The sequence below is a fragment of the Delphinus delphis genome, chromosome 11, assembly GCF_949987515.2.
Source record: "Delphinus delphis chromosome 11, mDelDel1.2, whole genome shotgun sequence".
Lineage (NCBI taxonomy): Eukaryota > Metazoa > Chordata > Mammalia > Artiodactyla > Delphinidae > Delphinus > Delphinus delphis.
In genome coordinates, this window is record NC_082693.1 from 96,698,782 (window position 1) to 96,714,249 (window position 15,468).

The 15,468-nt window shown below is 50.7% G+C and overlaps 1 protein-coding gene across 1 annotated transcript in view; it reads right to left on the minus strand.

Annotated features, from left to right (window-relative positions):
* The window catches only part of EFCAB6 (EF-hand calcium binding domain 6), a 199,177-nt gene that overhangs the window by 83,310 nt on the left and 100,399 nt on the right, over window positions 1-15,468 (minus strand). The window contains 2 exon segments of the mRNA XM_060026001.1: window positions 4,470-4,603; window positions 6,857-6,971. Of these exon segments, the coding sequence (XP_059881984.1) occupies window positions 4,470-4,603; window positions 6,857-6,971 (249 nt within the window).

The window sequence follows — 15,468 nt, forward strand, 5'->3', positions numbered from 1 at the left end:
TTCCACTGCCTCCACCCGGACCCAAGGCTCCTGGGCTTCCCGGCTCCCACCCTCGCCCAGCCCCCTATTCTCACAGCAGCCAGTGATACCTGCACAGCTCAACCCAGTGCACGTCGCTCCTCTGCTCCACCCACGGCACTCAGGGTCCAATCCTCAATCCTGACTGTGGCCCCAGCCCCCTACCCCTCTGCCCTCATCTCCTCCCCGCTCACCCTTGCTGGGTTTTTTTTTGGGGGGTGGTGCACAACTCTGTCAGGTACACGACTTTGATCTTCTTGGGGTCAAACTTGGGCAGCATGGTGGAGGCGGCTGGTGTCAGATGAACCCGGATTCGGGACGACTGAAGAAAGTTGCACCTTGGCTTCCTCCGAGCCGAGAGCCGGAAGCTACTTGCTGCTGTTGGAACATGCCAAGCCTGCCTCCGGCACTCCAGGGATTCTCCACCAGACCTGCTGGGCCTTTGGTCTCTGCCCGAATGCCACCTCTCCAGGGAGGCATTTCCTGTCCCCTCTGTACAAGGGCACCACCCTGATGGGTCTCCGGCCTCTCACCCTGCTTTATTTTTCTTCCTAGCCCGTTTCACCACCTGACTCTCTGGAGACTCACGTGCTGTCTGCTCCACCTCTAAAGGTAAACGTGGGCTCTGATCCATTCCACGTGACAGCTCCAGTCCAGAGAGCAGTGCTTAGGAAACACCCGTGGAGTGAGGCTGGGTACGAACGATGCAGCAACTATTTCCTGGGTACCTATGATGCACGAAGCACCCTGCTAGGTGCAGGGACATACTGATAACTGGCCCCTGACATCAAGGTTCTCCGTCCAGTAGGGAAGAAAGATGTGTAAGCAAATGACAGCAAGTCAGCGTGATAAGTGCAGCAAAAGGCGGGGGGAGAAGTGCTCTGACGCAGCCCTAATTGCTGGACTACAGGGACAATCTAGATGCCATGGAAACCCATATTTATAATCTTCACAAATTTAAAACATTTACTCATTCCCTGAATCTCAGTCTTTGACTTCCCAGCACGAAGACTCCTAATTTTATTGGAGCCAATACATGTTGGAGTGAAAAGGATATTATTTCAATTCCTGGCTACGACAGTTACTAGGTATGTGGCTTCGGGGAAGTCTCTCCCCATCTCTGACCCTCCGTTTCTTCATCTATAAAATCGGAACGCTAGCGCCTACTTGATAGGCTAGTTGTGGGGACTGAAACAACTGAGGCCGTGTAGGTTCGCTGCCTGGCATGTAAAGTGAATTCTCTTATGCATTCAACAAACACCTATTTGCATGGTACGCACCGTGGTAGCCAGTTGTGTTATCGTGCCTTGACATCTCATGGAATTACAAGTCCCCCACATTGCATGCCGGAAGGTGAGTGGACAGCAGCAGACCTCCCAGCAGGTCTGAAGGGCCGGAGGGAGGACTAAGAACTTAAGAAGGACCAGCGCTTTGGTAGGAGTTAGCTGGTCACAGAGAGAGGAGTGACAATCCAGGCAAAGGAGTAGGATGTGCAAGGCCAGGAAGGGGAGGCTGGGTGCTGGCCGGAGTGTGATGGGAGGAGAAGGGGGGTCGAGAGGGGCCAGAGACGGGCTGCAGACCAGCCAGGCAGGACCCGGGCTCATCCTAAGAGAAAGGGGACACTCTGACCAGAGCTGCGTGTTGGGATCACCCTGCAAGGTCAGGTGTCCAGGACAGATTGTGAAGTGAAAAATGCGGCGGCAGAAGCATATGTATAGGAGACCCTATTTGTGTGGGGACTTCGATCCTGCTTGTTTTTTTAAAATATACATGACTTCACAGACATGCGCCTGAACCTGCACGGACGCTGTCTAGAGGGTGAGGTTGAAGGTGAACCCACAAGGGCCACAGGAACCTGTCCCCAGGTCACGCAGGGGGTCTCTGTGCCTGCTTTCCTCACCATAGTCAGGGACGGGGGACGCCCCTTGTTTGGTCACAATGAATTATCTCCTTCGACTGTTCGTGGTCTTTGGCCTGGGCTATGAGGTTGAGGCTGCCTTGCTCAACTGTGCTGTTGCCCGTAAACCTAACTGTGCTGAGATGGACTCATCTGGCTACAAAATCGCTGGGCAGACAACAGCAGCAGCAGGATTAATAGCATTTTCAACTAATACAAAATCGTTTCTTCATTATTGATGGACAGAGAGATTCAAGAATTTCTCATGAATAGGAGCTCAATAAAAGAAATAAAGTGACGGTACCTTCCCACTCAACAATCAATACACAGTCTTTGGGACTTCCCTGGTGTCGCAGTGGTTAAGAATCTGCCTGCCAGTGCAGGGGACATAGGTTTGATCTCTGCTCCGGGAAGATCCCACATGCCGCAGAGCAATTAAGCCCGTGCACCTCAACTACTGAGCCTGCGCTCTAGAGCCCGAGTGCCACAACGACTGAAGCCCGCGCGCCTAGAGCCCATGCTTTGCAACAAGAGAAGCCACCGCAATGAGAAGCCCGTGCGCCGCAATGAAGAGTAGCCCCCGCTCTCTGCAACTAGAGAAAGCCCGCGCGCAGCAACGAAGACCCAACGCAGCCAAAAATAATAAATAAATAAAATGAATAAATTTATTAAAAAAAAATAGACACACTCCTTGTCCCGTTTACATATACACGTGAGGGCAACGAGCAGCCCCCCAGGGAACCTGGATATAACCAGCACCCGAGTCTGTATCACGCAAACCCTGGCAATTAGGGGTTCACGTCTTTGTCTTATCTACTAGGTTATAAGTTCTTTGCAGGATGGGTGGGTGTTGGTGAACGTTTTTAGTTAACTATTTAAAATAAAGACCATCTTAGGAAATACGGGCCATCTGAGTGCCGTAACCAAGCTACACTGATAATTAACGTAGCAAGGCGGTGGCGCCAGCAGGGAGCTTGGCCTCCCCGCGTCCCCAGGGGAAAGGAGAGTTGGGAGGAGACAGGCGAGGAGGGGCCAGAGCAAGGGGCCTGGGCTGCCATGGGTGAGGCCGCAGGACAAAGGCAGCAGCGGGCGATGGCCACCCGGCCCTGCTAACCAGCACGGAGGGGCTGCTGCCCCCGTGCCTCTGCTTCCCCTTCTGCCCTCTCTCCCTCCCGCCAGGCTCTCCACCCCGTAAATGACCCCCACCTGCTCCGTGCCCTTCTCTGCTGGGCATCACATTGGATGAAATAATGAGGACTAACCCTCCCCCTATCTGCTTACGGTGACCATATGTTTTCAAACCAAGAATTAGGACGTACAGTCTGATGGTTGGACCGAATAGTCAAAGTCAGAACCATGCCGCAAATCCAAGCTAGACAGTCATCGTAAGTATATATTTTAAAATGGGAGCTCAGTAATAACCAAAATGAATCTCCAATTGGCAGTCCACGCGGGGAAGATGTTTCAAGCACAGCAAACTCTGGATGCCCTGCCCCTGGGGGCTGGCTCCACCCATAGGGTGCTCCCCACCTCTCCTCCCCTGGGCTCACTGGATTTTCAGCTACTGAGGTGCTTGCCCCTGCACACCCTGGGGTCTCCACACCCTGGCGAGGACACATTCTAACTCCCTCGTGCCCTCTGCCCCGTTTCGTAGCTAATGTGGTCGATTTATCAATTTTCCTTCCCACTTTAATGACCCTCTTTTACTTCTCAACACAAAAACATTTGAGGTCATTCCTGCCTCTGTGTTTGAATGGCTGCTCTTTCTCCTGTCTTATCCATTACAGCTTCTGCACGCAAACCACGCCTCGGTCACACAGCCCTGGGAGCTTTTCCCTAAAGCACATGACCTGTCTGCCACCCGCCTTAAGCAAGCCCACTCTTCTGTTTTTCACTCCCTTCTTTTTCTGGCCAGCACATGCTGAGGGTTTAAGATTTGGTTCAGGGGTCACTCCTCCAGGAAGCCCTCCTTAATGGGTTTTTTCCCCTGTGCTCCCATAGCACAGTACCGGTCCCTCTACGGCAGCCAATCATGATGTGTCGAATTGTCTGTTGACCATCTGTGTCTTGGGCTGGACTGAGCTCCCTGGACAGGGCTCCCATATTTCAGCCCTAGCTTTTAGCCGAGAGTCCAGCTTATGACATGTAAGTGCACAATGCTTGTTTGGTGAGTGCAGGAGTAGAGTGGATGGAATGCCTGAAAGCATCCTGAATTCACTGTAATTTGGGTTGTTATGCCCCTTCCCACCCCTCCCTGTCTTGTGAGGAGGGTCTCCTTACTTCTCCAAGGCCTTTGAGGGGCAGAAGGCAGACCCAGCAAAGTGTCAGCAGGGAAGGGCCTCGGGGAGGGGAGGGCATCGCAGAGTTAAGCCCTGTCCCGGGAAGGGGAGAAAAGGCAAGCCCGAGTCTGCGGACGGAGCGCTCTGTGTCCCGACGAGCAGGACGTGCTGGGGCCGCAGGGCTCACACCCGCTACTGCAGCTGAATGGCTGCGAGCGAGGAGAGGGTAGGAGGGGTGTCTGGAGAAGCCAAGCGGCAGAGAGGTCATGATTTACCTGGAAGGATTCCTTCAGTCTCCGGGGGAACTGTCTCAGGCACTCTTCAGCAGTTATAAAGTAGCCGTCCAAGTTCCCTTTGGAAAGAACTGGAGTCTGAGATGAACTCACTTCTGGCCCGTTCATCTTAGGATCTGAAACAACGACATCAATCAGGGGACTTCCCTTAGTGGCGAGCAAGGCTCTTTATTTCTATGTCAACACTTGACTTCTTCGGTCCACTATACAGTACTACAACCCCGCGGACTGAACCTAGCATGAACTCTCTTATGATCTTAGACATGTCCCCGTCACCACGAGAAGAACCTGTTCTCCAGACCACCAGGGCCATGCTCCTGCCCAGCACGTTTCCTGTCTGGCTCCTCTGTCCGTCCTCCAGGGCAGGGACCACATCTTGCCCATCTCTCCATTCCCAGAGGCAGAGAATGAGGATTCCTGCCTGTTCTGTTTCCTAGAATCAGGTCCTAAACACAGGAAAGTGTAATTCAGTCATGAGGCAGGTCCTGACCTCCTCTGTGCTAGAGGTCTCTGGACAAGTCCTGGTCTTTTCAACAACCCTAAGAGGTAGTCTCTTCTTGAGCCCAGTTTACACACAGGGAAACCTATTCTTATGCCCATTCTCCAGATAAGGACATGGAGGCTCCCCTCCCCAAGGTCACGGGGCTCACAGACTTCACAGCTAAGCCAGGCCCCTCGGGTTCCAGAACCCAGCTGGCTGATTACTGCATTAGGCCCTCCCTCTCTCTTAAAACGGAGGAAGGAGGTGTAACCTCCACCTCAAAACCAACCCATTTCCATCAGGCTGTGACACTTTGAGTGTGGCCTTGTCTAAAGCCAGGCTACAACCTGGGACTTGGTTTTGGACGTGAATCTCTGCACATGTCGCACCCACAGCCCCCCTGCCCCCCATGTGGTCTGCAGGATGGGCAGCGGGCAGGGCGTCTGGAGCTTGTGAGCATCCTTGAGTCCAGCCCAGAACCTGGCCTCTGCCTCACCCCCACCTGGGCCTGGAGTGGCCTCCCTGGGCTTCGCTATGCCTGGCAGAGAACACGCCCCCCCCACCCCACCCCGCTGCTTGATCCCCTCTGCCGTGTCCACCCCCAACCCCCCAACGGCCTGGAGCCGCCATCTTCCCCCACCCTCAGCATCTGGCCATATGTTGGGGGGACTGATGGAGGGCAGAGAGGGGGAAGGAGGGTAGGGAGGAAGCTGCTGAGTGCAGTGCTCGCTCTGTGACAGGCTCACCACCCCGGGACCTCAAGCGAGTGACCACTCACCCTGGGCTCCGATGTCCTCACCTCAGCCTCGGATGCACCCGGGCATCGGAAGCACTCGCTAAAATAAACGGGGGTTCCTCCAAGAAAGTCAAAACACGTAGTCAAAGAAAGTGTCAAAATCCTAAAATTCCATGGCTTCCGTGTTGTCTTTTTGGGGGGTGTGGGACCTCTCTCCCTTAGGATCGTCAAATGAAATCGGTGGGGGGGGGGCGGTGGTGTTGGATGGGTGAGGAGTCCCAGCAGCCAGCTTCTCTAGCGAGGCCCGCCGCACCGTCCAGTCATCTCCCAGGCTAACCCCGGGGAAGACGGCAAAATGCAAATAGGGCTCCGGGTTCCGCCCCATCCAGCCTGCAGTGCATTGATATATCCATGGAGTCATGCATATGTATGTGTGATTTCTGCAGCCTTTCCAGAGGGCTTATTTGTCTACCTAAACTTCAGTAAGAGTGGAGACAAGGGAGGGGAGAGACGACAGAGCCAGGAAGCGGGAGGCTGGGTGCTGGTCATCCGCCTGCCTGGCGTGCGGCCGGGAGAGCAGATTACAGAGCAGGTGGCGAACGGGAGGCCCCGCCTCCAGCCCGGACTCCACGGTGCCCAGCAATCTCCTGACAACCATGTGGGTCCGGGACGGGGCTGGGGCAGGAGGGGAGGGACGGTGGCCGGGTGATCCTGGGCGAGTCACTGGATCTTTTAGCGCCTCTGCTCCCTTATCTGCAAAAAGGGAGGAAGAACATTTGCCTTGCTGGTGCGTGGGTGTCACTAATCACAGATGACCAGCATCTATGCTCAGGAGGAGAACCTTAAAGGACACGAGGTGTGACTGGAGAAGCACGGGCTTGGGAGTAAACTGTAGAAACCATTTGGGCTCCTACTATTTGCAGAAGGCTCTGTCCGACAAAATTCTGCACTCACGGTGCGGCTGAGTGAAAAAAAAAAAGGCCAAAACACAAAGAAAAAGTTTTTTTAAAATGTCTGTTTCAGTCTTAGGACTCACACACCGTTTCAACATCTTAGCTCACACTACTTCAACCCCAGCAGCCTAGTGGCACTACTCGGAAAGACCGGCAGGGCCACGGGTGGGAGACAGGTTTGCACTTGGCCATCAGCTACCTTCAAATCCTGTTGCAAAATCAAGATAACTCATCCCTTCTTTCTTATATCCTAATTTTGCAGTTAGCAGAGCATACTGATCGTCATCCATCGGCATTCCGTTATCTTCCAGGACCTGACAAGGAAGACAAGCGAGGGGAGAGGCCGTTAGGTGGTCCCGGGGTCCCTGCCAGCCGAGCCCCTCCAGGCCTGCGGCAGGCTCACCACCATGGCCCCTGTGCTCCAGCCTGTGACTGTTACTTGTCTGCCTCCACCCAAGGCCTCCCTGCGGGCGAGGCCCAGTGTCCTGGGGTTGGGGCCCAGTGCCAGGCTTGTCTGTTGAGTGAATGAGTGAACAAAGAGACGGGCGGGTGGCCGGCCTGGCTTTGGTCGGTCGGCACGGCAGGCACTCGGGGCCGCAAGCATCGCTGCAGACCTTTTCCCTGGCCACGCCGTCCAGGTCTTCAGATTCACGCTTGCTGTGACAGCAGTGGCTTTCAAGGCTCATAAGTGAGATTTATATTCACATATATCCTCGGAAACATGAACAAGATAAAGCAAGGCGGCTTGAGGAGGGAAAACTAGAATTTTGATCGAAGTCTCATGATGGTCCACAGTTTAAACAGTAAGTTACTATGTTTTTTTGCAGGGGGATCCATGGACACCCCTTTTTTCCTCTCCTGGTGTGATCCACTCACTGAAAGTTATCCGTGATCCCTTCATTCCAGTGCACATAACCTACTTTTTTTTTTTTTTTTTGCGGTACGCGGCCTCTCACTGTTGTGGCCTCTCCCGTTGCAGAGCACAGGCTCCGGACACGCAGGCCCAGCGGCCATGGCTCACGGGCCCAGCCGCTCCGCGGCATGTGGGATCTTCACGGACCGGGGCACGAACCCGCGCTCCCTGCATCGGCAGGCGGACTCCCGACCACTGCGCCACCAGGGAAGCCCCACATAACCTACTTTTTATCAACGGTTTCTACTTTGTGTGAATAGAAAATTCACACCCCTGGTGGGCAGGGGGTGGGAAGCAACTGAGGAAACACACTTCCCTACATTGCAAACTGAAGTAGAATCATCTAGATGACTCTTCCCAGGAGACGACACCTTCCTAGGAGAAACTGATGAGGTGGGCTGTTTGAAGGGCACGTGATGCTGGCATCCCTTTGCCAGCAGTCAGTTAGTCAACAACCTGGGCAGAGCTGCCTGCCTGGAGGTGAACCTCCCGGAAGGGATGCTGAGGGGAAGAGAGGTGGGACCAAAGACAGCACCCCTGCTGTTCTCACGGTATTCACGATTTAAATGAGAAAACATGGCTTTCCGTCCAGAAAAGGATACTGAATCACAATTCAAAATGTGTCCATGCATCTAAGGGTCAAAGACACCCAGGAAGACTGGATTCTCCCAAGACAGATGCAAGAAAGCTGTGTGGGACAGCCAAGTCTGGAGATGGGTTAGAAGAAAGGCTGTGCCTGAGTGTTGGGGAACACACAGATCAGCCATTAACACGGGGATGATCAGGGGTTGTGATGGCACAGGGAGCCAGAGTAAGTTAGACAGCAGAGGAATAGCGGGGTTAGCACCACACTGACTGCATTCTGTGCAGGAAGCTGAACAGGGGAAAGGGAGCAGGAGAATGGGATGAGATAGTACCCATCACCACCACCACCACCATCATCACCAACCGTCATCACCATCCTCACCACCACCACCATCATCATCACCACCACCACCATCATCATCACCACCACCATCATCACCACCATCATAACCATCATCAACATCATCATCATCACTGCCATCACCATCATCATCATCACCACCATCACCATCATCACCATCATCATCATCACCACCTTCGTCATCACCACCATCATCACCATCACCACCATCATTACCATCATCACCATCACATCATCATCATCACCACCCCATCATCATCACCACCATCATCACCACCCCATCACCATCATCACCATAACCATCATCACCGCCATTACCATCATCATCATCATCACCATCATCACCAACCATCACCATCATCACCATCATCACCACCATCACCATCACCATCATAACCATCATCACCATCACCATCATCACCGCCATCACCATCATCATCACCACCATTACCATCATCATCATCATCATGCAGCAGTGCCTATGCCTATTACATGCCAGACATTGTGCTGAGATCTTTACAGCTATTAACGTCTCATTTAATCCTTGTCATAAGCCATGAGAAAAGCACTCTTACTAACTCCATTTTAAAGATGTGGAAACTGAGGCTATGAGAGCTGCCCCAGTCACATGATTAGAAAGTGACAGACCTGGGGTTCCAACCCAGTTCCTCTTAACCCCTATGATGAACTCCACTGTTGGAATAAGGTCACTGGGGCCCAGGCAAAGAACAGGGCAGGCGGAAATGGATAGGAAATGACCGTAGGAAGTGGGGGAGGTGCTCCTCCATGGCGCGCTGGCACTCACATGTATCTGAACAGGCCACACAGGCAAAGGCTAATCTGGGTCTCGACAGAACACCTTGAGATGCCCTTGGGACACCAGTGGGTGGGAGGCCTCTAAGAAGTGGCTATGAGGCCACCTCCCACGTTCCCTTATGCCCCGGGAGCAGAGGAGAAACTTCTGGGAAGCTGTCAGGAGACAGTTTCTCCTCTGCTCCCTGGGGTCTGACAGGACAGGTGGAGCCTTGTGCCCCGGCCTCCGCAGACTAGGTCTGCAGAATATAAACCTACTTAGCAGCAACAGGGTACCCACAGCAGCAGTAGAGCCATCAACCCCTGCTTTGGTGCCGCCATTTCTGGCGTGTGGGCTCGGACCAGGGAGCTGGCACTCCTGGCCACCTATGTCAGTAATGAGCTGAATGTGACAGCAGCTCACTGTCTTGCCCGCCCAGTCGGTCGGGCACTGGCCTTGGCTTGTCTTGTATGTGTGGTGAAGCAAACAAGCTGCAGGATGCGCTCAGTGCGGGATTGGAAGCTGAGCAAAAGGGAGGGCGATGCAGGTGCTGCGGTGCTGCAGGGGGCTCGGTGGAGGTGGGGAGCGGCGCTGGATTCCAAGGCTGCCCCAGGGGCCCGCCTGGGGACCTGGGCAGGAGTGCGTGGCTGGGAATTCTGGAGGCTCTGCGCCATCTGCAAACACAGCCAGCCCGTCCCGCTCTGTGCAGGAGCCTGTCCCAGCTCGGGATGGAGCAAAAGCCTTCAGGCAGACTGCCGTGGCCCACGCACAGGCACCCAAGCAGCAGTGGGGCTCTGAAACGGATAGATCGGTGGCTTTCTTTGAAAAATTACTTTATATTTTGAAAACAATTATACATGAATTATTCATTGCAAATTCCTCCTGCTCAGTCCTTTCATAAAAACATATGTAATAAATAGTAAGAAAATGTCTGTAGGCAAATGTTTCACAGCCTGGAGGGAGCGCTGAGAAGCACGGGGGAGGCTGGGCATGCCTTAGGCAGCCTGTCCGGAGGTTGCAGGCGTGCCATCCCCTGTGGGCACAGAGCACCACCAAGGATACAGTGCCCAGGCGCGCAGTCCCCAGACAGGCACTAAGCATGTCACATACATCAGTGTGCCTCCTGCCCCCACCTCGCACCACTCATTCCTAGGATGAAAAGGGCAGCGAATCAGCTACACTTATCACAACCTTGGAGGCAATTTACAATACAATGTAAGGTGAAACTGCAACATTTATAAAATAGATTTTCAAGTGTTTAACCATTCAAGTTTTGTCCTTTGGTCTTTTCTAGGAGGCATTTCCCTAAGAAAGATCCTCAAAGAATAACAAACTGTGACCTGGCATATTCTGATTCACCAAACTGTCACTTCCACCATTCCCGGGACATCACTTAGATCGCAGACTGATTCTTCCACATTAGGCCACACCATTTCACGGAGTTGTTGCTGGGCTCTCTCGGTGGAGGCAGGTGCTCCCCAGTAGGTGCCCAGTAACTGGAAGTTGAGTGAGTGATTCAGTCTTTCCAAGTCCAGCTCCTGCAAAGCACCTCGTGCTTTGGGGATATATCCACCAGTCTCTATGTGAGTAATACTTGTTTGCTATGCCTCTGACATCATTTTTGTGGTGGTTTATCTAGGGAGTATAACACACACCCTTAACTTTTAACAGTCTATTTAGTAATACTGAACCACGTCACCTGAAATGTAGGAACCTTGCAACCATGTAGATTCGTACCCTGCCCCTGTCCTTTAAGCTGTAATTGTAGGTTTTTTGACACCTACATATATTCTAAACCCCACAAGACAATGTTAAAATGGTCGCTTTAAGCACTCACATGCACTTTTTTAAATTAATTAATTAACTAATTAATTTTTGGTTGCGTTGGGTCTTTGTTGCTGCACGCGGGCTCCCTCTAGTTGTGGTGAGTGGGGACTACTCTTCGTGGCAGTGCACGGGCTTCTCATTGCAATGGTTTCTCTTGTTGCGGAGTACGGGCTCTAGGCGCACGGGTTTCAGTAGTTGCAGCACGCGGGCTCAGTAGTTGTGACTCGCAGGTTCTAGAGCGCAGGCTCAGTAGTTGTGGCACACGGGCTTAGTTGCTCCACGGCATGTGGGATCTTCCCGGACCAGGGCTCGAACCCGTGTCCCCTGCATTGGCAGGTGGACTCAACCACTGCACCACGAGGGAAGCCCTTAAATGCATTTTAATTAAGAAGAAAATAACCTTTTATATTTAATTGGATATTTACCATTTCCAATGTCCTTTATTCCTTCAGGATCATCTGAGTCTCCATCTAGTATCAAATTCCTTTCCTTCCTTTAGCATATCTTATAGTGAAGATCTGTTTGCAAGGACTTATCTATGTTTTCTTTTAATCTGAAAACATCTTTATTTCACCTTTATTCTTAAAGGAGACTTTTGCTGGATGTGAGGGGTTTTTGTCTGTTTTTGTTTCTGCTTTCCTTTCAGGATGGTAAAGTTTCTGTCCCACTGTCCTCTGGCCTCCATCGTCTCTGATAAGGTGATGGTAATTCAAATAATTTTTCCCCTTTTAATGTGTCATTATTCACATGCTGCTTTAAGATTTCTCTCTTTGATTTTGGTTTTCAGTTTATCTATGACTTTTCTTTGTATTTATCCAACTGTGGGTTTTCTGCGTTTCTCAAATTTATACATGTAAAGGTTTCACCAAAAATTGGGAAATTTCAGCCATTATTTCTTCACATATGTCTTCTTCCCTGGTCTTCCTTTCCTTCTGTGACTCCAATTATACCTATGCTAGACCTTTGATGTTGTTCCACATGTCCCTGAGGCAACTGTTCTATTGTGTTTTTTTACCTTTTCCTTTCTCTTCTTCAGTTTGTGTAACTTCTGTTGATCTATCTTCAAGCTCACTGACTCTTCCTTTTGTCATCTCCATTCTGTGGTTCAGCCCTTCTGGTGAATTTTTATTTAGGATATTCTTTTTTTCTTCAGTTCTAGAATTTCCATTTGGTTTTTTTTCAAAAATTCTATTTCTCTGCTGAGATTTCCTATATTATCATTCATTATGAGTATACTTTCTTTTGCATCACTGAGCATAGTTATAATAGTTACTTTAAAGACTTCGAGTGCTAATTCTAACATCTGGATCATCTTAGAGTCTTTTCTCTTGAGAAAGGTCACGTTTTCCTATTTCTCCATATGTTGATACATTTGGATAGTATCTTGGACGTTATGAATGTTATGGTGTGGAGATTCTGGGTTCTGTTACATTTTGTTTATTTGTTTGAGTAGGCAGTAGACTTGGTTGGATTCTGTCTGCTGGGCAGCGGTTTAAATCTCAGTTTGGTTCTTTTATCCTTAGGCAGGCTCCTTTCAGTCTGCCCCACTCTTGTTTCATTCAGGGTCAGCCAGAGATCTGGGCAGAATTTATAAACAGAATTTGGAGCATCCACTCTCTGGCTCTGTCCTTTACAGAAATCCCCCTTTACTTCCCAATGGCCTTAGTCACTCGAATCTCTCTCTGCTCTCTGGTTCTTCAGGCTGGAAAGACTGCTGGTTTCCTATCAGTGTTTTATCTACCTTATGCGGCACCAACTTTAGCCTTCACTCAGGTGAAAAGCTGAAAAACATGGCAACATTTCCCCATGCTATTCCTGTTTCCATGGGAACATTCCCCATGCTATTCCCGTTTCCATGGGAATACTCCCCCATGCTATTCCCGTTTCCATGGGAACATTTCCCCATGCTCTTCCCACTTCCAAGATTTGACTCCTCTCTGGAATCTGTTTGCTTAGCTTCATCCTCCACAGCCTTCAGGTACTTGATTATTTATTTACTAACTTGTTTCACATCGCCCAGTGTTTATAGTTGACGTTTCTGGGAAAGTTGGTCTGGTAGGAGCTTATTCAGCCACACAGGAAGCAGAACTCCTTGTAACGCTTGCTTGCATGCTGTAGCAAGCGCGTCCTTAAATCACAGCTGTCACCAGCTCAGGGAAAGCCTTCCCAGTCCTTAGAGACAAAACTCTTTTTTGAGCGTCCACGGCCCCTCTGCTTGCTTCTATCATAAACAGTTGCTCATATGGGACCTACCACGTGGCAAGCACCTGACAAACTGCCGGTGGATAGAGAAATTAGCAGCACTTCTTTTTCACCTCTGTACCCCAAGAGTACCCAGTAGATGCTCAACAAATGCTAAACGAGAAGAAGAGGGGGGACGCCAGTGTAAGGGAACCCTGGACACTCGCCCAACTCCTACGGCATGAGGATGAATCTTGAGTCTGATGTGAGAAAGTCCACGCGAGGCAGATAAGCGTGCAAAGTGGTCATCCAGCCTTGGCCAGGAAGTAGTTAGACTATCAAGAACACCCCGAGGCAGGACAAGAAGACGTTGTCCTGTGAGACGCACAAAAGGAAGCAGGAGGAAAGGAGTCGGGCGAGGAACTGTGAAGTTGAACTTGTTCTTGAGACCTGACCTACGGATGCTTCACACTCGGGTATTTCACTGCTTTGGTGCTGGATCAGCCATGATATCTTTATTGTTCTCCCCTTAATACTATATTTAGTAACATTCTCTTTTGAAAATGTCAGTCTGCTTCGGTTAAGGGGAACCAAGGAAAAGACTCATGTTTATACACAAGCCAGAGGTTTAAGGGACACGGCCCAAGGAGAAGGTAGAATTCACGTGCACAAAATCTGGAGACGGCTTTCTTAGCCATTCCTCCCTACCTGGAGATTCTCTAACCTAAGTTATTTGTGATAAAACCAAAGAGAGTTCTGGGCTTTCTTTTTAATAAGTAATATTACTTGTATTTCTTCACATACCCATTCATAGTCAAAATGAAACAGGCAAAAAAAGTCTTCTCAAGAATTTCAGACTTACTCCATCTCTCCACCCTCCATCCCCCATCCCAGTGATTCCTGCTCTTCCAGGTCCTCTCCCACTACTAGCTGCCACAGTCGTCCAGAATGTAGAAATAATCAGAGAATTCAATCAAGACTATCTGGTCACATGCAAACCTGGTACTAGGGATGAGAGTACCATGGCTGCAAGAGAACACGGAACTCTCAAAACAGATTTGTACTTGAATAGAGAGTTGAAATTCTTTTAGCAAATGCTTCCTAGAATATTCAGACACACACATCTGATTGTCCATGTGGCCCCAGCAAGACAGAGTGTTCAAAGCTGATGCAAACCTACATGAGAGGCAAACGTGATGCTGTCACCTGCACAGGTCGCAGTGTATTTAGTTTGAGATGCTGTTGCCTGTTATGAGTGCAGTTAAAGCAACGGGATTTCCTTTTTGTTTCTTAAGGGACAGGAGGACTGTGGAGAATGAAATGGATGTTCAAAGGAGGTGGAGCATCTTAGATAAAAGCCCCTTGCTTGAGAACACTGATGGTGGCCGGGGGCAGGGGGGGCACTGTTCCGGAGACAGTGGCTCAGAATTGAGAGTTAAAGCTGGTGAGCATCTCAAGCACAGAGTCCCAGCATTAATGGCCTAATGACAAGGGCCAGAGCTGACTTCAGAGCAGTGAACATGGACTCCCGGAAGTAATAGAAGCTTTGCAAGTGTCACTGAGAACGAGAACTTGACTGAAGAGCTACTAGGTGTCAGCCACGGTACACATTATCTCATTTAAACGTCGCAACAACTCCTCAACGGAAATATGACTAAGTCCATCTTACAAATGAGGAGACCAAAGTTTAGGAAGGCTAAATAAACCAACAGTTTGCTAGAAAGACCCAGCTGTAAGCAGTGGAGCAAAGGTTTGAACACGTGTCATCCTGTCTCAGCAGTGGGGGAGCCTGGCGCATTGGTTGCAACATTTACAGAGTCACCCACAGATGAGGAGCCTGAAGCCCAGAGTCACTGGCACCTGTCCCCAAGGACATGCTTGAGCACAGAGACACTCAAATAACTCCACTGGGGGTACTGCCAAGGGATGTTTGGTAGCCAATGACAACAGCCCAGCACTGGTGGCTGAGTCTGGACTCACAGTTGAGGCTCAGACTCTACAAGCAATGGACAGCCACACACTGGGAGGTGAATCACTCCCCACTCCAATGAGCTGCCCGGCAGTCTGCAGAGGACACAGTTCAGACCGGGTTTGGGTGCTCCCCAAGCCTTTGTGGACCACATGTTTGGAACAGAGCGACACCAGGGACAG